This window comes from Lepidochelys kempii, chromosome 2 (genome assembly GCF_965140265.1).
Source record: "Lepidochelys kempii isolate rLepKem1 chromosome 2, rLepKem1.hap2, whole genome shotgun sequence".
In the NCBI taxonomy this organism is placed as follows: domain Eukaryota; kingdom Metazoa; phylum Chordata; order Testudines; family Cheloniidae; genus Lepidochelys; species Lepidochelys kempii.
In genome coordinates this window covers 197,794,715-197,817,956 of record NC_133257.1, presented here as the reverse complement: position 1 = coordinate 197,817,956, position 23,242 = coordinate 197,794,715, and the positions used below count along the sequence as shown (strand labels likewise).

At 44.4% G+C, this 23,242-nt stretch overlaps 1 protein-coding gene across 11 annotated transcripts in view; it reads right to left on the bottom strand.

Moving 5' to 3' along the window:
* Window positions 1-23,242, bottom strand: part of SLC4A7 (solute carrier family 4 member 7) — a 161,722-nt gene that overhangs the window by 71,031 nt on the left and 67,449 nt on the right. For all 11 annotated transcript variants that reach the window (XM_073333411.1, XM_073333416.1, XM_073333420.1 and 8 more), the window contains exon 2: window positions 11,996-12,077. In XM_073333411.1, the coding sequence (XP_073189512.1) occupies window positions 11,996-12,077 (82 nt within the window). The remainder of the gene's footprint in view (window positions 1-11,995; window positions 12,078-23,242) is intronic.

Genomic DNA, 23,242 nt, shown 5'->3' with positions numbered 1-23,242 from the left:
TGGTGGTCCCCAGTACATCTAATCACAGGAGACGCTCATACATGCAGGATGACTACAGGCTCACCAACCTAGGCTTTGGGGCACTTCTCTGACAACACAACTTTGAGCAGCTAGAAGGAACAGACAGGGGATGCAGCAAAAAACTACAACAAAAGTGAATAAAAACGGGGGGAAAGAGTCAAAAACAAGGAGAGAAAGGAAACTAGATGGAGACAGAATAAGAAGATAGGCAAAAAAGTGGACAGAAAAGTAAATACTGAGCTCCAAGTACAGATGTCCAATTTTTTCCTGCAACAGTAGCATTGGGAACGGTGATCTCATGCCATGAAACTCTAGTTATAAAACTGAGTTTTAAGTCTTACATAAGAACAGTCATACTGGATCAGAGCAATGGTCCATCTAGCCCAATATGCTGTCTTCTGACAGCAGCCAATGGCAGGTGCTTCACATGGAATCAACAGAAAGGCAATCATTGAATGATCCATCCTGTCATCCACTCCCAGCCTCTAGCTATCAGAGACTAGGGGCACACAGACAATGGGGTTGCATCCCTGACCATCTTGGCTTATAACCATTGTTGGACCTATCCTTCACAAACTTATCTAATTTCTTTTTGGAACACTGTTATACTTTTGGCCTTCACATCATCCTCTGACAGAGACTTCCACAGGTCAACTGTGTATTGTGTGAAGAAATACTTCCTCTTTTGTTTGGTTTTAAATCTGCTGCCTATTAATATCATTGCACTTTGGCTGGGGTCCTACAGGTCAGCATTTTCAACCTCTGTTTGTGGCCAAATAACTTGAGTAATTGTTAAAGGTAGTTTTGGTGTATTAAGTTACAGCCAGTTCTCTTTCACAATAGGTATGACTTGTATTTATTGGCCAAAGGTTTCAATATTATAAAAAGACAAGTACGTCAGCCACTTTAGCCAAAAAAAGCTTTTCAAGCTTCTCATGTCTCGATTATTGCAACATCCTTCTCTTTGGCCTTGACAAATGTAATCTTGTCCCAAACAAATCCATTCAGAATGCTGCTGCTAAGATCATTTTCCTAGCCCATCGCTTTAACCATTCCATACCTCTCTTTGCATCCCTCCACTCGCTCCTCCTCTATTGTATACAACCTGAGCTGCTTGTATCCACTTTCAAGGCCTTTCACAGTCAATCCTCAACCTCACCTATCCTTTCTCATTCTACTATTGAGCTGTTGATACTTGCCTCTGATCATCCACTTTTTAAAATGTTCAAACAAGCATCTTCATACTTTCTCCCATGATGCCCCACAGGCTTGGGGGGACCTCCCTGTAAACATCCACAAAGCTACCTCATTATTCACCTTCAAATCCTTACTTAAAACTCTCCTTTGCAGGGATGCCTATAAAGAACTTGACAACAGTTAGGCAGCTGGTGTGCTAAGACTACTGCTTATCATGACTATCTCATTGTTTCCTTGTACGCCCGCTGGTCTCTCTCTATGCATCGGTTGCCTCTTGTCTTATTCGTAGATTGTAAACTCCTTGGAGCAGGGACCTTCTTTTCTTTCTTTCTTTGTACAGTGCCTAGTACAATGTGCTATGACTTGCCCATGACTAGACCTCCTACGCACTATGTTAATAGCAGTAATTTACCTTAAAACAACTCTGAAAGATTTTCATCTCTCTCAAGCATAGCTTCTGCCTCATGGTTTTATTTTGCATTAAATCTTTTGGCTTTAATCTGCCGTACTTAAAGTGTTATTTGCTTTTAAGTTTTAAAATCAACTTTGCCTTAAGAATTACGAAGAACCACTGACTGTGATATAGCTGGCATAGAAATTTCCCAAAATGGATTTTTGGAGACTGGTCTAAGTTATCATCTGCCACAGATATGCTCGTGCAATGATTCTAATAGGAGTTCAACATCTCAACTAACTTATTTTCTCTCTATGCCTACACTGTAGTGAGTCACGCTTTGTTTCTTGTAATAGAATAAACTTCCTTGCTCTTAAAACATCTTAACTCATAGAAGTTGGTGTTCAGTTCAGCACAGGTTTGACTTCTAGCTCTATACAAACAGTAGTGACAGATGTTAAGGAAATGTTTATTCTGTCTCTATTCATCTCCTGTCCTGTTAAAAGAATCTTCTGCTTGGAAAAAAAGATGGTTTATGAGCAGGCCTCCTATCTTAAAATTAATTAGAGAAAGGAAAGGAAGAAGTACTTATAAGTTCGTGTTTGCAGGTCAAACTCACTGAAGTATAAAACTAACAACTACAACCCAGAAACAGAATGTAATTTTATGTGAACTGAAATAATTGCAACAAGTCCCTTCTCTCCACTTTAGAAGTGTATTTTCCTCTCCAAACAAGGGACTTAAGTATCACATGAATTCCTGTATATTATGCAGGACTGGTTTTTACAAGTGAAAGGAGTGCAATGAAAGTATGTTTATACCTTTTTATCTAGCCAAGGATTCCATTTTCAAAGTGTTTGTAGCATTTATAGCCCCAATCTGTGTACCAGTTCTTTAGGCTATGTCTACACTACAAGCTAAGGGTGCAATTCCCAGCAACAGACAAAAGTGATCTGCCACTCTATCATGTTACACAGGTCACCAGCTATTGATATGGTTAGTCACAGTTTTTGATATTCCAAACTGTTCCTTAGCTGTTGAGCTCGTTCTTTAACGACAGGGTTCTCAAGGTCAGGAAGAGCACTTTTTATTATCATGGAGAAGTCTCCCTTACAGAGTGTTGCAAAGATTTATTTTGAAAATCAGGGAACAAAACATGTACAAAAGATTTCTAGGGCTTATAAAAAAAGGGCATGAACTGACACAACCAGAATACTGACTGACATTTGCCTTGATGGCTACGTTACTTTTGAGCCTCTAACTAGGAGAAATCGAGATATCTGGAAAACTTGTTTTTCTTAATTTTAAATGAGGAAGAGTTTGCTTCAGCTCACTTCTAATAAGGCTACATTTGCTAGAAGTTCAAAACATGGAATTTTAGCCAATTTGAGTAATATAAAACTTTGTTTTTCAAGAGCTGAGGTCACCTCATGAGATAGTTCTGAAATTTAGCAGTAACTATGGATAACTCTCTGAAATATGGCGTTCCAATATTACACTGATGTGACAATCATATCTGGAAAATCCATCCTTTAGCATTAATCCTGTCAGTCATTTATGCCTTAGTCAATTTAGTATCAGTATTCAGGTTCTGCCTAAGCTAGCTCCCACTGACTCCTTGGGCTTCCTTGAATATTGTAGTTAAGGTTGGCTAACGCTTCCCATTATAAGACCCTGTACTGCAGCTACTTATAAAACTTTTAAAACTCTGCCAAACTTTAGCCATTTAGGATAAAGTTCTCCATGCAGGATGTGTGCCTCAGCCTGAATTTTTAAATTCTTACAACTGTGTAGTTAAGTTAGAAGCTCTAGCATCTCCATGCTTTGGCGTAAGGACTTGAAATCTGGCAGAGGACCAGCCTACTGTCAGATGTGCTTTGACATTCCATGTAAAAAATTCCATATTTGGTCAAGTTATAAACATTTCTTAAAAAAAAAAATCTCTGTTCACATGTAACAGTCCCTTGGGTGCAACCTGAACTGCTGTGTCCCCTAACAATCTAGCCTGAGGTGCCTTTTACAATGCTTTCAGAAAAAAACACTCCTGGCCTGCTCATGCACAGCCACTAGCACAAACATCACTCCCAGATGTTTACATGAATACTGTCCCAGCCATTCATGAACAGGGCGACACCCGCATATCCCTCAGTCCCAGGCTTGCCCCACAGAAATGTGCATGCGTCTTGTACTGTTCAGTAGCCCACTGGACTGTACAAGCTCATAATTAGCTCATCATTTCAACACAGGGAAATGAATATGCACCAGACTTATTGTCTCAAGTGGAGGCTTCCCATAGACTTCAAACACACACACTAGTTTAGATAAAACAGTAAAACAAGTTTATTAAATAGAGAAAGATAGATTTTTAAGTGATAAGTCATAAGGCATAAAAATCAGAGCTGGTTACAAAAGAAAAAAAATATAAACATGCAAGTTAATTCCTAAACTTTACCAAGGCCAATAAGCAAAAAAGGCTTTTCTTGCCCAAAAGCAGTCCTTGACCCCTCCCCTGGTTCCAAAAGCTTCCTTTGTTCTTTCTAACTTAAGCAGAGATGGGAGCAGGGGGGGGAAAGAGATGATGAGTAGGTCATTGTCCCTCCTTTTTATACTTTGACCCTTTTTACTAGAAAAGTTTTTGCTGGGTCATGGGGGTCAGGAAAAATCTATGGCATATGTGAGCTAACAACTGCCCTTAAGGTGAATTGTAAATTTCTTTTTTACAACCCTGCCGTTGGTGAATCTCCAATTAAGCAGGTAATGCCTGTTAGCACCTAACTCACATGCCAGCGTGCCTTTATCTTTGAGAAAATGGTGTGAGGGCTTTACTGAAATATGCTGTAGCTCTGACTAACAATCATATAGTAAATCTCATAGCTCCATATACAATGTTGATACACACATTTTTAACAGGACAATGATGGTCAGTAGATTATGAGTTTCAAATGATACCTCACAAGGCATACGTTGTACAAAATATAACCAAAATATAAAGTGGTGAATCTGGGGTACAGGTTGTAACATGGGGTACTGTGTGTTACAATATATACTCAGACTTCAACCGTGGCTGCTAAATTTTTTGAAAATACCATCTGTCCTGGGCACATCCAACCCAGTGCTACAAGGCTTGAACAGGACTGTTCCTGCAATTGCTGCTGCCTAGGGACACTGTGGTGCTGGGAACTGGAACTGAGAGTGGGGAGACTGAGAACACATGACACACAAAGCTACTCTGGCACCCTAGAGGAAGTCACCTGATTCAGATGCTTTGAGCTGAGGAACTGGGGGGTGGGGTAGGTAGAAGGAGTAGACTAAGACTAGCCTTTGGAGGAAGGGACTGGGTAAGGATGACACTTGTACTGGCTGGACAAGGCTGGGGAAGAAATGGAATGGCGGGGGGGGGGGGGTGGAGAAGTCAGATTAGAGAAGGAATTTGGAGGAGGGAGATTAAAAGATTGGAACTATCTGAACAAGGAAACTGAGTGTCATGGAGTGAATGGGACAAGGAACCTCAATAAACAGACTGGGACTTGTTAAGGAGCCTGGAGAGAAAGACAGAGGCTGGGCAAGGAGAGAAAAAGCACATGGAGACTTTGACAAGGAGCCAGAAAGATGGGGGAATGGTACTGAAAAGAGACAGGACTAGCACATGGACTATCCAGAGAGGACACAGGCAGAAGGGGTCAGGCCTTGGGGGAACAGTGGTAAATGACTCTAGCCACCCTTAAGTCATACCCTCTCAAGAACATAGAACTGAACCCAAGATTCCTGACCTGCAACTTTCCTCTGCTCTTAGCAAGCATTTGTGAAACCCACTGGCAAATTGTGTCATTTCCCCTCTAGTGGCAGGTCCACATAGGATAAACTGCTACCAACATCACTATCATCTTAGGTGAAATAGCAGAGGTGGTGTAGTGGATATAAAGGTTCCAACCTTGCTGATGAACCACGTAGGGGACAGCATGATTGCCTATGCCATTATATGTTTTTTCCAGGGTGGGGTTTGGGTTGGTTTTGTTGTTGTTGTTTTTTTAAGGTTAGGAAGTTATACATTGACAAAAAAGAAAACTATATTAAGTAGTACATAAGTTAAAGCAAAGCACTAAAATGAAATGCCAAAACTAAGTGACCTGTGCAACCTTAACTCAGCCCCTCAAGTTGTATGTACTGATAATGTCTTTAGTCACATTATCACATACTATTTTTTCCATGGAAATCTTGTTTCATTCAGTGCAGAGGATGGGCCCTGTGCATCGGATTAATCAGGGCTGTGTAGTGAAGGAGGCTGTTGTCTGCAGTACCCGACTCATTTGATGGAGAAGTTTGAAGGTGTATAATTAATGAGGCAGGGGATTGCAGGAAGAAGAGGGATGGTCTCATGGTTAAAGCAGCTGAGCGCTGCCCTGGAGACTTGATTTCTATCCCTGAAACAGAGTTCCTATGTGATTCTAAGCAAGTCCCTTAAAACAAACTTTTCACAGGTGGCCAGTACCTGGTCCTGAGCATTCAGAGCTCCAGTTGAAGTCAATGGGAGTTGTGCTTTAAAAATATGAAATGCTAAGTACTCTGAAAAATGAGTCCCTAAGTGCCTCAAATTGGGCATCCACAGTTAGTGGATACTTTTGACCCTACTCTGTGCCTTAGTTCTCCATCTGTAAAATTGGAGTTAGTGCCACCCCCTAATTTCACATGGGTGTTGTGAAAATAAAGCTGATAATGTTTGTGAAGCACTCAGCTGCTTCAAGTGCCATAGAAAGCCCATGAGGAAATTATTAATTCTGACTTCAGAGCAGAATCTGAATAGGAGGATATGAAGATCAGACAAAAATATCGAATAGCTGCTCACTAAGTGAGCACTGGCCATTCTGTACACTAAAAGAGGCAGAGCTCAAGTGGGGAAAAATAGTGTGCAGTCATGTAATTCAAGACTATCATAATGCATACATACAAGCATGCCTTATTTCTAACTTTCATTAACTTTTAAGTCCTTGATTTTGCAACCTTAAAAGTTTTAAATTATTTTTTGTCTAATTTATACAGACGCTAAAAAGGTTGCTAAGCATAGCTATCAGTCTCATTTGCTTTAAGTGTGAAGAATTCTAATGTGCACAGGCTGCTAGTATGATCATAGATACAAATCAATGTTTTGCTGAAGTTCTACAAAACTCTTAATCTAGGCCCAAAACACCTGAGTGATCATAGTGCCTCCAGGCAAGTCAGTCTCAGCCACATTGCTGTTCTTCTCTATTTCATGGGAATTGGGCCTGTGGCCAGGCCTTCTCAGTTCAGAGATCTTCATGTATAGAGCCTCCTCTTAGAGATGTCTGCCAGAGTTCCTCAGGAGTCATCCTCAAGAATTACTGTAAGACCTCAGGTTTCAGAGTAGCAGCCGTGATAGTCTGTATTCGCAAAAAGAAAAGGAGTACTAGTGGCACCTTAGAGACTAACCAGTTTATTTGAGCATTAGCTTTTGTGAGCTACAGTTAAGAAGTGGGGTTTTTTTTACCCACGAAAGCTTATGCCCAAATAAATCTGTCAGTCTTTAAGGTGCCACCAGACTCCTCATTATGTGAATGTAAATCCCCTATCTTATTTGCCTTCTTACTTTGTTTGCTTTCGCTTAGGGAACCTTGATTTCTTTCTCTGTGTCTCATTAGATCTCTGTGATGAGTATTGAGGTATGTACTGTGATGACCGGGGCTGAACAGCAGTTGAGGGCTGTATTTTTATCTTGTAGGCTGGCATGTATATCCCTAGGGAATGAAGGGTCACCCGAGAATCTTTCAAATGTGTGAAGGGACACACCTTTTTGGCAAACAGCTTCGTTCCCTCAAAGGGAAAGTCCTCCACCATGGTTTGGATCTCTTTAGAGAAGTCGGACAACTGTAGCCACTAAGCCCTTCTCATAACACAACCATGGAAATTGAATGTGCCGCCATGTCTGCCACATCTAATTCAGACTGGAGAGGCTTTTTCACCAACTGGTCCTCATTAATTGTGGCCATAAACTGGTCTCTGTGGGAGTCTGGGAGCTGATCAATAAAGGAACCTAGCTTAACATTGTTCTGGTAGTCATATACCAGGCCTTATTGGCCAAAATTAGCCAATCAGAACTGAAGAGTGGCTGATTAATACACTTTTCTGCTGAACAGGTCCAAGCATTTTTCGGTCATATGGGGTGGATTTAAACTGGTATTTGCAAGTCCCTAGAATTAACCACATCCACAATGATAGAATTTAGAGGTGGGTGGGAAATAAAACGCATTTTGTGCAGGAGAAGGGCATGGAATTTTTAGTCTGCCCACTCGCATGTCAGCGGGATGGATGCAGGAGTCTGCCATATAACTCTGGCAAGATCCAACAGTGCCTCATTAACGGGAAGAACATCCACCAGTTTGTGGTAAGGCTCAGTCACTTCGTTCAGCTGTATTTGCAGGGCATCTGCCACTCTCTGAGCTGAGTCCTAAATTATTTAAAATCATCGACTATGGATAGTGGAGAGGGCATCACCGCATCATCAGGTTAGGATGATGAGAGATGAGCTTGAGGGGTGCCTTCCCTTTCCGCCTCAACTTCAACTTCCTCCCCCAGTTGCTTCGGAGGTTCTGAACTCTTTGATGCCGCAGCTGAAAGAGGGTGTGTCCTTGCCACACTAGGGGCCTGGGAGGCTTGTTGCCTTTGAGCCTGCCTGGGGCCCCAGTACAGCCATTGAGAATATGTGGCTGGCAGTCGTATCATGGTTGCCCAAACCATAGAGATTGAGAGGCGGGATGACGTAAGCCTGGTATCCATAATGAAATTGGGACCCATATGGCGGGTAGGACGAGCGGTGGGAACCTATATCCTCTCACTCACTCACTGACTCTGGTCTGATGAGAAGAAAAGTGGTGCATGGCATGGATATCTCATGGAGTCTAATGCTCTGGGAGAACTTGGCACCGGAACCCTGGTACTGAGTAGTGGCGAGTCCAGCACGTTGGACACCAAGAGATCAGTTGTGCAGTGGAAATCCGATGGCGCGGACAACGTTAATGCCACTGGTTGTTGGTGCCAAGAGGCTTGTACTGACTGAGTCAGAGATGTGGACCTAGTCATATGGTTGGTGGCACGCACATTTGGGTTGGTGCCGGTGACAGCATCAATGTAGCCTTCCCCAGGGCAAATCTTCCATGCTTTTCATGCCCCCCGCGGTACTGGTACTTCTTTGCCAATGCCCATCGGGTCTTTGAACAGACTGATTTGCTCTGTTGGCTCAGTACCGCGCCTGCCCTCTAGATGGCTTCAGTGCTGTTGGTACCAATGACACCAATGGAGCCAGAAATCATTTCTGGCTCGATCAGGGCTCATTACGAGGACTCAGACATTTTCTTAGCGGTCTTGAATGAGTGACTCATCTCCTTGGGATCTCTCGCCTTCAACATAGAACGTTGCGGTGATGGCTTTCATCAGGACTCTGGGGGCTGAAGGGCTGATTCCAGGAGCAGGAGTTTAAGCATTAACTCTGTCCTTCCTGGATCTGCTTTTAACTGCAGTCACCAACCACACTTCTTTGGATTGTGCTTTTTCCCCCAGGCAACGAACGCACTGCAAATGTCCATCTCTCACTGGGGTGGATTCTTTTCAGCTATGGCACTTTTTGAAGCCTGAAAAGCCAAGCATATCCTTGTCCAACTGGGTCGCTCTCTCTCACTCCCCACACCGGGGTTGGCAGGAGGCAACCATTTTCTACTTCCCCCCCGCCCCCACTTTTCTTTTTTTGGCACTGGGCAACTAAAAACAAACAAGGTACTAAAAGAAAAAGGTTGCAAGGGAAGCTAAAATTTGCAAAATATAGGGAGTTAACAATTCATGACTGGACAGCTCTTAGCTCAGGCTCTAATCAGGGGTGGTTGAGAAGGAACTGAGGAGGAAATGCCTACTCACACTGGCTAGCCTCATGGCAGGCGGGAGCCATAAGTTCGAGGGAGGGACAGACCGCTATTGAAATTCTCTGATCCGCAATGTGGGGGGGCGCACACACCTACAGTGGAGCACCCATCAGGACACTACTCCAAAAAAAGCAAAAAAAAAACCACACACACACTTATTTTATTGAGGTAGTGCACAACAGCACCAGTTAGGAGCAGGGTATTATTGTGCTGGTATATATGTAGATATTGCATCAGTCTCAAAAATCTTGTAAAGATAAAACTTGGCTTTTGATTTTGCCATTATGTTGTTTAACCCCAGTCTGAGCAGATCTAGGACACTGTAGATCTGTGCCCTGTTTGTGCCCTGTGTGAGCACTAGTGCTTACACAATTGCTACCACTGGTAAATTGTACCAGTGGAGATTCTTTAAAATATTAGTATAGACATTGTTACAGAATGCATAAACTGTTTTAGCAACTTTCTAACCTGATCATTGCTATCACTTAAAAGATGCCAATGTGGTTTACTCAGCCACCGTATACAAGCCGTCCATATCTGCTTCCCCACTTCATCCAAGACCTCATTTTCTATTGCTTTTTCTCCCCGTGAGCATCTTATCACAGAGTAACAAAACTAATATCAAGCTGCATACAAATCTGTGGTACCAAGAGCACGGAGTAACCTACAGTGTAGAAGACACTGTGCTGACACCAAAGAATAAGTATCAGCCCCACAGACTTTACTTTGTTTAGGCCTCCTTCAGTGCTTAAATATCAAAATGAAAGGGGTCTCAGAGGGCACTAGCAGTAACCTGTGTACACAAGAGCACTGGATGCTTGTTGACATAGAGAGAGAGATGAAGGCTATAATACAGCAAGTGAATTAACACTTTTCTGGAGAAGTTCCAAATTCCTTGAACTCCATACTTGACCCCTCAGTAAGCAGGAAAAATAGTTGGTACAGGAAGAACGAAGAAATAGTAACAGAATTTAAAACATTTATTTTCGGGATGTTCTGTACTTGCATTAAGGATAGTACTTATTATAGCTACAGAAATAAATTTCTCCAGCAAGAAAAAGTAATGAAAGATTTAATACCCAATATTTTCTAAGGGTGTTGCCCATTTACCACTGACAATTCCACTGACGCCCATTTAATATTTTACCACATTAAACTATAGGAATTTACTCATCTCCCTAATCCACTGTAGTTGATCAGTGTCTGCAGGTTCACCTGAGTTTAAAGTAAAAACAGCTGGCATCGAAAGAAACTCTTGCTGCTGAGTTTTTACACTTGCAGAAAGCAGGCCTTCTGTAAATTGTGCACTGAATAGGTCATACTGGTAGTTATTTACAGATATTTTCTCCTCTCCCACATTAAGGAAGCTGCTTGTCAGAAGAAAACCCTCTTGAAGATTTTTCAATGTCAAAGTAAAACATACGTAGCTTCTCTCCCCATTCCACCTTTTAAAATAATTTATTTGCTTTCAGATATTTAAGTCATTTGAAAAAAAGAAACCTAGCCATGTATATTGAGATGCAGCATATCTCCATCTAGATGTGAAGATTTAGTCAGCTGCCATTTACTTACAGCTGACAATATGTTATATAAAAGAAAAAAGATAAAGCTTTAAAGGTAATCCCTGTGATTTTGCAGTTTTCAAAATTCGCTTCAATCCCGTCCCCTCTTCCACAAGGAAGGAAAACCTGCTCCAAGATATAGGACTATACTCAGTGTTGTGAGGGGGACTGCTCTATCCCTGCTCAGCCCTTTTGTCTTTGGCCTACCACAGCATTGCTGTGGTCACTGAACATTACTGTCCCTATTGAAGGATAGAAGTCTTGCTCCACATTGGCCTGAACTCTGCCCCGTTAAATTTTTTTGCCAACTAAGCCAAACACAGAGAAAAGGAAAAGAGCAACTTGAAATCTGTTTCCTCCACAAAGGGTGGTGGCAAGTCAGCTACTCTAGCAGTTCTGCAAAGGCAGCGAAGTAGTAACAGGTGACCCATTCTGGGAAAATACTACTACTTTCACCTCTATAAGGATCCAAAAGCACCTTGCAAACATTTATTAAGCCTCATAATGCCTTATGAGATGGGCAAGTATTATTCCCGTTTTGCGATGAAGAAAGAATCAGATGTTAAACAATTTTCTAAAGGTCATAGACAGAGTCTGTGGCAGAGGTAAAAAACAGAACCCTGACATCCAAGCTAGCCTAGAGGACTCAATCTAATAAATTATTTCAACACTAAGGCTGTTTTCTTAACCAAAAAAGTGCAATTTCCAGAAATGTTTTAAATATATGTATTATGGCAGTTGTAAAGAAAGATTTCGTTTAAAAAAAAATAAAGGAAATTGCTTAGTGCTGCTGTTCATTGCTCTCCATATACGTGCATGTTAACGAGAGCCGTGCAGTGAAGGGAAATAGACCTCTCATGCTGTAAAGTTATATTAAGATTTTAAAAACCACTTACTCTCTAGTTCTTCTTTCTCAAAGTTTGTGTTGACAGTAGAGCTAGTTTTGCCCATATCCACAACAGCTTCTTCATCATGACCCTAAAGAAACAAAAACACAATATGGATATGATTCACTTTCGATAACCCAACCAGAAATCCAAACTCATTTCTATCATAACAGGTTACACTCATACATACAATTTATAAAGACAGCTGATATCAAATTCCTGCTTCAGAAGTTGTTTTACATCCATTTTCTGATATAATAATAAAATAAAAGAGTCCAACTCTTGGAGGAGGAAGAGGAGTTATATGTAGAAATATCTTTTCATTTTCTGTGAAAAAAATCCTTTTACTACTGAAGAAAATTATTCTGCTTGTAGGAAGTATCACTATGATGAAAACTAGGAATCCTATTCATCATTAAAACAACTGAAGTTATCTAGTAGTAAAGGGGAGCTTACAAAACATTTAATTTAGATTGAGAGGACCCATACCCTGTACCTTTTGTACATATACATTTATCCTTTGGCTGAATGCGTTTCTCATGACAAAACAAAAATGGATCCAGCTGTCCTGACAACAGCACAAAAAACTTTAGAGCCCAGTATTGGCGAACGCCACGTTAAATTAAATAGGATAGATTAGGGATGCAGCACAGGTGACTTATTTGTATTATAGTAGCTCCTAGGAGCTCCACTCCGTGACCAGAAGGCCATTGCACTACGTGCTGTACAAACACAAAACAAGACGACAGTCATTGGTACGAAGAATTTACAATCTAAGTAGAAAACAAGAAGAGTTAGATACGGATAGATGGGGGCGGTACAAGGAAACAATGAGATTGTAGTGATCAACATACTAGGCAGTGGTCTCAGCACACCAACAGACTAACCGTTGTCAAGTTTTCTGTAAGTATCATAACCAAGGAGAGTTTTAAGGAGGGATTTGAAGGTAGATAATGAGGTAGCTTTGCAGATGTTTATGGGGAGCTTCTCGTAAGCATGAAGGAGAATATATAAAGGTGCTTGTTAAAATTTCAAACAAGTGAGTGATGACAGCTGACATGTGGCTAATCAGAGGCAGGAGTCGGCCTTTTGCTGTTGAACAAAAGACAGGTAGAGAAGGTATAGGGTGTTAAGGCCTTAAATGGGAAGGCAAATAGCTTATGCTTCCAGGTCACAGTGCCTCTAAATAAACGCATTGCAATATTGTTGAGCTGGCAGGCAGAAATATCAGACTGTCTTCATAAAACGCTAGGCCAAAAAAACTTAAAATAGTTCAGAAAGAGTTTAAATTCTCCAGACAACTGGGGGGGTGGAGCTGGGAGGGAGGTAACATGGGAAGTGTTCAAATTCACAGAATAACTGGATTTTTTTCAAGGTTCTAGATTGCTCCTCCTCAAGAAATAAACATTAAAGTTTAAGGATAAAAGATACTGACAAGAAGTTTACATTCAACAGTGGAAGAAGCCCACCTAAATAAGATAACCTGTGCTGGTTTATTAAAAGACTTAGCCCTGGTCTACACTACAGGGTAAGGTCGAATTTAGCCGTGTTAAATCAATTTTATAATGAACGTGTCTACACAACCAACCCCATTCGGTCGACCTAAAGGACTCTTAAAATCTACTTCTGTACTCCTCCCCGGCAAGGGGAGTGGCACTAAAATCGACCTTGCTGGGTCGAATTTGGGGTAGTGCAGACGCAAATTGATGTTATTGGCCTCCGTGAGCTATCCCAGAGTGCTCCAATGTGACCGCTCTGGACAGCACTTTCAACTCCGATGCACTAGCCAGGTACACAGGAAAAGCCCTGGGAAATTTTGAATTTCATTTCCTGTTTGGTCAGCGTGGAGAATTCAGCAGCACAGGTGACCAGGCAGTCCCCCTAGAATCGCAAAAGAGCTCGAGCATGGAGCAAACAGGAGACAATGGATCAGATTCCTGTATGGAGAGAAGAAGCTGTGCAGGCAGAACTCCAATCAAAGAAGAAATGCTAATATATATGCCAAAATCGCACAGGGCACGATGAACAGAGGCTACAACAGGGACACACAGCAGTGCCGCGTGAAAGTCAAGGAGCTCAGGCAAGCCTACCAAAAGACAAAGGAGGCAAACTGTCGCTCTGGGTCAGAGCCCCAAACATGCCGCTTCTATGATCAGCTGCATGGCATTCTAGGGGGGACTCCTACCACTACCCCACCACTGTCCGTGGACACCTGCAAGGGGGGAGTCTCATGCAGCACAGAGGAGGATTTTGTGGATGAGGAAAAGGAGGAGAAGGAAAATGAAGCAGTGAATCTGTTCTCCCCGGCAGCCAGGACCTTTTCATCACCCTGGAGCCAATACCCTCCCAAGGCGGGACCCCCGACCCTGAAGGCAGAGAAGGCACCTCTGGTGATTGCACACTTGTAACTACAGTACAGAGTTTAAAAGCAATAGTGTTTAATGTCTGATTTGCCCTGACAACTTGGGATGCATTTGTGGCCAGTACAGCTACTGGAAAAGTCTTAATGTGTCTGGGGATGGAGCGGGAATCCTCCAGGGACATCTCCATGACGCTCTCCTAGAAGTACTCTGAAAGGCTTTGCAGAAGGTTTCTGGGGAGGGCTGCCTTATTTCTTCCTCCATGGTAGGACACTTTACAACACCAAGCCAGTAACAAGTAGTCTGGAATCATTGCAGCACAAAGCATGGCAACGAATGCTCCTGGGTTTTGGTCCCATTCAAGCAACATTCAGTCTTTATATTTCTGTGTTAGCCTCAGGAGAGTGATATCTATCATTCATGGTCACCTGGTTAAAACAGAGAAATTTTTGTAAGGGAACAGTAAAAAGCCCCATTCCTGCTGGGCTGTTTGCGCTTGGCTAAAAAGGATCATCCCTTAGCCACGCGGCGGGGGGGAGGGGTGAAGGGATCATCTCAAATAGCCACCCGGAGATCACCTCCAAAAAAAGATCACCTCCACCCGAAAACCGCAGCCCCTCCTTTTAAATGGCAAACCCAACCGGCATTGCTTGCTGTAGGAAAGGAGGACGCTGCAGTTTGAAAACATTCCCACATGTTATGAAGGCGTTAGAAGCCAAACTCGTGTACCCTTTGGCTTACCATGGCTGCCTGGAAACCGAATTCTGTTGCCCAGCCATGTGTATTGTGTCACCATACCAGCAGGCGCTCAATATAAAAGGCAAAATGTGACCTTGTACCAAAAGCACATGTGCTGTCCGCTGTGAATTGCTTGATTCACTGTGAGAAAGAGTCTCCCTTTGTTCTCAGAAATGTATCATCTTAAATTTTACTCTCCCTTTTATCCCCCTGCAGGTGCAAATGTTTCTGTGCTCCCCCATCATCTCCATCCCTGAGGTTATCGCAGATTAGAATACGAAAAAAATGCACTTGCAATTACATGTTTTCTGAGCTCATGCAGCCCTCCCGCACTGATAGGGCACAGCTGAATGCATGGAGGTATTCAGTGGCAGAGTCCAGGAAAGCACTAAGTGAGCGTGATGAGAAGAGGCAGGATGCAATGCTGAGGCTAATGGGGGAGCAAATGGACATGCTCATGCGTCTGGTGGAGCTGCAGGAAAGGCAACGAGAGCACAGCATCTACTGTACAACCACCTGCCCTCCTCCCCAAGTTCCATAGCCTCCTCACCCAGACGCCCAAGAATACGGGGGAGAGGGAGGCTCTGGGCACCCAGCCACTCCACTTCAGAGGATGGCCCAAGCAACAGAAGGCTGGCATTCAAACAGTTCTCATTTGTAGTGTGGCTACAATAAGCAATGTGCCCCTGTCCTTCCCTCCTCCCCCACCCCACCTGGTTTACCTTATCAGTTATCTTGCTTGTTTTTTTTTTTTTAATTAAGAAAGAATGAATGCATGTTTCAAAACAACAGCGACTTTATTTCCTTTGCCAGCTGTGATTGAAGGGGGGAGTGTGGTTGGCTTACAGGGAATTAAAATCAACAAAGGATCTGGGTTTGGATCAAGGAGAAACACACACAACTTTCACACCGTAGTCTGGCCAGTCATGAAACTGGTTTTCAAAGCCTCTCTGATGCGCAGTGCGCCTACCTGTGCTCTTCTAATCGCCCTGGTGTCTGGATGTTCAAAATTGCCAGCCAGGCGATTTGCCTCAACCTCCCACCCAGCCATAAACGTCTCCACCTTACTCTCACAGATATTATGGAGCACACAGCAAGCAGTAATAATAATTGGAATATTGTTCATGCTGATATCTAACCTAGTCAGCAAACAGCGCCAGCGAGCTTTTCAACATCCAAAGGCCCATTCTACCAGCATTCTGCACTTGCTCAGCCTATAACTGAGCTGCTCCTTACTACTATCCAGGGTGCCTGTGTATGGATTCATGAGTCATGGGAGCAAAGGCTAGGCTGGGTCTCCAAAGATAACTACTGGCATTTCAACATCCCCAACAGCAATTTTCTGGTCTGGGAAGTAAGTCCCTTCTTGCAATTGCTCAAACAGCCTGGAGTTCCTAAAGATGCAAGTGTCATGCACCTTTCCCGGCCATCCCACGTTGATGTCGGTGAAACGTCCCTTGTGATCCACCAGTGCTTGCAGCTCCACTGAGAAGTACCCCTTGCAGTTTATGTACTGGTAGGCTAAGTGGTCCGGTGCCAAGGTAGGGATATGCATTCCATCTATCACCCCACCACAGTTATGGAAACCCATTACAGCAAAGCCATCCACTATGACCTGCACATTTCCCAGAGTCATTACCCTTGATAGCAGATCAGTCACTGTACTGACTACCTGAATCACAGCAGTCCCCACAGTAGATTTGCCCACTCCAAACTGATGCCAGACTGACTGGTAGCAGTCAGGCGTTGCAAGCTTCCATAGGGCTATGGCCACTCGCTTTTCAACTGTCAGGGCAGCTCTCATCTTGGTATTCCTGCGCTTCAGGGCAGGGGAAAGCAACTCTCACAGTTCCAGGAAAGTGGCATTATGCATGCAAAAGTTTTGCAGCCACTGGGAATCATCCCATACCTGCAAGACTATGTGGTCCCACCAGTCTGTGCTTGTTTGTCAAGCCCAGAATCAGTGTTCCACTGTATCACCAGCCCCACTGCTACTATGATGTCCCAATTGCCACATCCCGTACTTTCAGGAACGTCTCTGTCCATGTCCTCCTCACAATTGTCCTCGTGCTGCCGTCTCTTGGCCAGGTTCTGCACAGACTGCAGTATAATGCACAAAGTGTTTACAATGCTCGAAACAGCAGCGGTGAGCTGAGTGGGCTCCATGCTTGCCGTGCTATGGTATCTGCATGGGTAACCCAGGAAAAAAGGCACAAAATGATTGTCTGCAGTTGCTTTCACGGAGTGAGGGAGGGAGGGGAGACTGACATGTACCCAAAGCCATCCACGACAATGGATCAGGCATTGGGAGCTTAACCCAGAATTCCAATGGGCAGCAGAGACTGCGGGAACTGCAGGATAGCTTCCCTCAGTGCACCGCTCTGAGAGTCGATGCTAGCCACGGTAGTGGGGACACACTCCGCTGACCTAATGTGCTTAGTGGGGACATATACAATCAACTGTATAAAATCAATTTCTAAAAATCGACTTTTATAAAATCAACCTAATTTCGTAGTGTAGACATACCTTTAAGAACTAAAATTCATCCAAAAACTGTGGAAAAATATTCTTAACAGCATACTTTTGTAGACAGCATCTATGTAAGCTACTCCAGCATGAACAAATAGTATTTGAGAGTCAAAGTCTCTCTGCAATTGATCTGTACAACTTAAATTATGCTACATCAAGGCCCTTTTCAGATTGTTGTGGTGAAGGGGCTTGCATATTCCAGTGATCCTCAGAGCTATGTTTTTGGGAGCTTCATGCTCCTGGTAGGGTCTCCCAACGTGAATAGGTGTGAGGGGAGGTCCCAGGCAAAGCACAGTCCAATCTCCCAAGTCCTCAACAGCGGATCAGGCAGCAGAGGTTCTTTGGATCTCAACGGCTCTGAAAGCAGATGAAGGCTGCAGCAAGGTGGAGATCTCTAGCTGTCTCGGACTTTCCCTGCCACTGGGCCCCAGACCTCCAGCTTGTCATGATCATGTGGTCTTTGTAGAGGCACCAGCTTGCCCACTTCAAAAGAAATCACGCGCAAACTTCTACCATGGGAGATAACATCTTTCCAACCTTCCAAATCCTGTGGCAATAGACTAGTGGTGACGGGGACAGGATTAGTGAATCTAGCAGTCCCTAGCCACAAATCTGCACATAGGTGGCAATTGTTAGATGGTCGTCTGGCACCTGGATTGAGACAGAGATGTAAATCAGCAGCTACTATCATCACTGAGCAGTCCTCTTTAGGACCCCTTCTGCTCACCCTGCACAGGGAGAGGGCTAGAAAAGGTGCCCCAAACCTAGGCTCTCTCACCCACTCCTGGCTGGATTACCTGGTTCAATGGGATCACTCTGCCTGCAGTCAAAGCTATAAGACAGTGACTTTTGCTACATGGAATGTTCGCACCCTGATGGAGAACAAAGATAATGTACAACTGGAAAGAAGAACTGCTATCATCGCCAAGGAACTTGCAAGATAACACAGACATCGCTCCCCTGAGAGAGACAACATGCCCAAATGAAAGTCAACTGAGAGAAGAAGGTGGAAGCTAGACCTTTTTCTGGAAGGTCAGAGGACAGGCATATTCATGGTATCACTTTTGCAAGTAGGAATAAAGTTTGTCAGTCAGCTTACAGAATTTCCTGTGGAAATCAAAGAACGTCTTATGACTCTTTGCCTTAAGCTCAGAAACAACCAGTCTGCTGTTGTCATCGGTGCATATGCTCCAACACTTGATGCTGTCGAGGATACCAAGGAACAATTCCATATGGATCTTGACAGAGTCCTGACCAACACTCCCAAGGATCATTCTCCTCCGAGATTTTAACACTAGAGTCAGACATGAGTCAGATCTCTGGAATGGCACTATTGGAAAAGGAAGAGTAGGAAAGGCCAACTCCAACGGCATCCTCCTCCTGAGCAAATATGTAGAACATGCCCTGGTCATCACGAACATCCTCTTTAGACAAAATGACAAATATAAGACCACCTGGAGATATTCCCGCTCCAGGCATTAGCGCCTTCTTGACTATGCTATTGTTAGGCTCGAGATTGGAAGGATGTCTGCATCACAAGGGCCATGCCTGGAACCGATGACTGTTGGACAGACCATTGCCTTGTTAGAGCTACCATGAAAATCCCAATCACCTCAAGGCATTGCAAGCAGGCAAAATCAGTACAAAAGAAATTCAACGTCAAGTCCCTCGAAAATACAGTGACTCAGGAGAAACTTCAGTAGTGTCTCCAAGAGAGGTTTGCCGCTATGCCTAGAGCTGACGATAATGAAAATTTCTGAAAAGGATTAAAAACTGCCATTCTCTCAGCATATGCGGAGTCCATTGGCTATGTCACCCGCCATCACCAAGATTAGTTGGATGAAAATGATGCTGAGATTCAGGGTCTGCTCGACCAGAAAAGAAAAGCTGATTGCAAATGGCAAAATGATGTATTACATGAGCAGGCCAGCGGGGAAGAGTCATACAAGCAACTCAAGGCTAAAGCCCAAAGAAAATTCATGACATCAAAAATAAGTGGTGTCGAGAAAAGGCCAAGGAGATTGACCTTTTTGCTGATAAACATGACATAAGGAACATTTTTCAGACAATAAGAGCCATTTATCATCCATGGCCCCACACCACTCCGAGCCCAAGACGAGTCAATGTATTTTAAGGACAGCAAAGCCAGGTGGAAGGAGCATTCTCAGGAGTCAATTCTCTTTATCTATACCTCAAGGATGGAGAATCTCTTGCCGACCCCCCGGCCCCATTACACAAACCAAGAACCACAAGGCAGCAGGGCCAGATGGCATATCACCTGAAGTCTACAAGTTTTGAGGTGAAGAACTGTTAAGGAAGCTCCACAAAACTACTACTTCATATTTGCTATAGTGAGAAGATTCCAGAAGACCGAGAAATGCCAATATTGTAACAATCTTTAAGAAAGGAGATAACTTTCACACTCCAACTTTTGCTATCTACAGCAGTGAAAATTCTTGCTCATATCCTCTTAAACTGATTACTTCCTCTTGCTGAGGAAATATTGCCAGAATCTCAGTGTGGTTTTAGACCATCCTGCAGGACAACCAACAGGATCTTCGTTGCCTGCCAAATCCAGAAAAAAAGTCTTGGGAGCAAAATAAGGACCTGTACATGGCCTTCACGGATTTGACAAAGGCCTTCGACTCCATGAACCGGGAAGCCCTGTAGAAGGTGCTGGCCAGATTTGGCTGCCCTCCCAAATGTATTAATGTCCTAAGGCTTCTCCATGATGGTGGAGTGTGCAGTAATTGGAGGAGCAGGCATCTTCGCCAGGTTATAGCACTCCCTGATGCAGGACGTGATCCATGATGAAATTCACTTTGAAGAGGCAGGAAGACCTTTCATCCTGTCCACCACAAATAACTGGACCGACTCTTAGAATGGCTTCATTCCCTCAGTGTAGAAAGCTAGTGTTCTGCAGACATCCAATGAGTGAATCCCTTTGCTCCCTGCCACTCCAAGGAGACTTAGGATGGAATACTGGGAGGAAGATGTCCTGGTTAATGTGAAACTGGGAGACCACCTTCAGGACAAAAGCCAGGTGGGGTCTGAGCCGAAACTTGCCCTTACAGAACACAGTGTAAGGGGGCTCTGATGTCAGGGCCTTGAGCTCAGATACCCTCTGGCCGAGGTTATCACTACCAGAAACACTACTTTGTATGAGAGATAGAGCAGGGAGCATGTTGCCAAAGGTTCAGAGGGTGGACCCATGAGTCTGGAAAGGACCATACTGAGGTCCAGTCTGGGACCAAGTGCCAGACCTGCAGGTATAGTCTGTCGCGACCGTTAAGGAAGTGACTGAGCATAAGGTTAGCAAAAACCGAGTGGCCGTCTGCTCCTGGGTGAAAGGCAGAGATGGCAGCCAAATGAACCCTTACTGACTACATGGACAGCCCCTGCTGCTTGAGATGGAGGAGATAGTCCAATATAAGTGGCACGAAGGTGAGTGTCGGGGGCAAACAGTGCTGCGCCAACCAGACTGAAAATCTCTTCCACTTGGCAAGGTAGGTAGCCTTGGTGGAAGGCTGCCTACTGCCAAGGAGGACTTGTCTAACCAGTTCTGAGCAAGAAAGCTCCATCAGATTCAGCCACAGAGCTTCCAGGCTGTGAGGTACAGCAACTTGAGGTTTGGGTGTTGGAGACTAAGTCCAGGAAGAGCGGCAAGGTGACTGGAGCTTCCACAGACATTTCCAGGAGTGATATGTGCTGGAGCTATCAATATCACCAAAGTTCATCCCTCCGAATCTTGAGTACATTGTAAATAAGTGGAATGGGCAGAAACGCATAAAAGAGATGGTCTCCCAATGGGAGGAAGAATGCATCCATGATGGAACCCAGACTGTGATTGAGGAAGGAGCAAAACTGTTCGCAACGCAACAGGAAGTGTCAACAGGTCTTTCTGGGGAAAGCCCCACTGATGGAAGATTGAGTTCGCTGCATCCGGGCGAAGGGACCACTTGTGGCTGTGGAATGACCTGCTGAGACAGTCCGCCAATTCGTTCTGTACTCTGGGGAGGTATGATACTTGCAGATATATCAAGTGTTCTACACAAAAGTCCCACAACATGAGCGCTTCCTGGCACAGGGGAGAGGAATGTGCACCCACATTTGTTGATACAGAACACATCTCCTTATCAAGTGGCTTGGAAAGCCTGGCACGCCAGATGTACCACTCTCAGCTCCCAAATGTGCTCCCCCTCAGCCCAGAGCTGACATATCGGTCACTGGCAAGAGGGACAGCTGAGGGCTGGTGAAGGGAACCCCTGCACATACTATTTGTGGGTCGAGCCACCACTGGAGGGAGTCAAGTACCCTGTGAGGCAGGACTGGCCAATACACTAACACTAGCCACAACTGAAGACGTCGAAGTCAGAGTCTGGCATGCTGTACTACGTAGGTACAAGCCGCCATGTGTCCCATGAGTTTCAGGCAATTCCTTGCTGTGGTGGTGAACTGCCTGAGACCACATACATCGCTGCTGCTGAGGGACCAAAACCTTGCTTCCAGGAGGTATGCCCTGGCTTGTGTCAAGTCCAGTACTACCCCTATAAAGTCTATCCTCTGAACCAGGGACAGCATTGATTTCCCCTCGTTCAGAAGAGGCCCAGTTCGTTGAACGTTGCTCTTATGAAGTCAACTTGTACCTTGACGACTGGCTCATCAAGGGCTGCTCCAGGTCTCAAGTGGAGGCACAAGAACACCTGTACCTGCCATCTGCGCAGGAATGCAGCCATGACTACCATGCACTTGGTAAAAACACGTTGCACTGCTGACAGGCCAAAAGGGAGGACTATGAACTGTAGTGGGTGTTCACCACAAACCTGAGGTATTTTTTGTGGGACAGAGTTATTGCTATGTGAAAGTACGCATCCCTCAAGTCGAGTACAGCATACTAGTCTCCTGGATCTGATGAAGGGATGATGGAGGCCAAAGAGACCATGCAGAACTTGAGCTTCTAGAAACCCTTGCCCTTCTGCTCCTGAGGAACCTATTCCACTGCCCCTAGCGAAAGGAGTGAGTGCACCTCCTGTATCAGGAGTTGCTCTTGAGAGGGGTCCCTGAAGAGGGACGGGGCAGGACACAGAATTGGATGGAATATCCCCTCTTTACTGTGAGGAGCACAGAGCGGTCCAAAGTGATACAGGACCACGCATGATAGAAAGGGGACAGTCGGGAGGAAAAGGAAAAGCGGGGTAGATCCAGTTTTTGTTCTGGTGCACCATCCTCTACTTCAAAAGGCTGGTTTGGGGCTGGAAGTTGGTTTAGGATTGCCAGAGTCCTGGCCTGAGGACAGGTACAGCCTTTTTCTGATGTTCCTATTCCTCCTCCAGGAGCTGTCCTGTCGGTAGAACCGCAAAAGGAGATTGAGGCCTAAAATGCTTCTGCTGCATGGCGGGAGTGTGTAGGCCCAAGGATTTGAGGGTGGCTCTAGAGTCTTTTAGGCTGTGTAGCCTTTTATCTGTCTTTTCTGACAACAGAATCACATCGTCAAAGGGGAAGTACTGTATGGTCTGCTGGAACTGGAGCCCCTTTTCATGGCCACCTCTGTAGCCATGACTCTTGTGGCTGCATCAGCACTGTCCAGCACAGCCTGGAGTGAAGCTCGGGAAATTAGCTTATCCTCCTC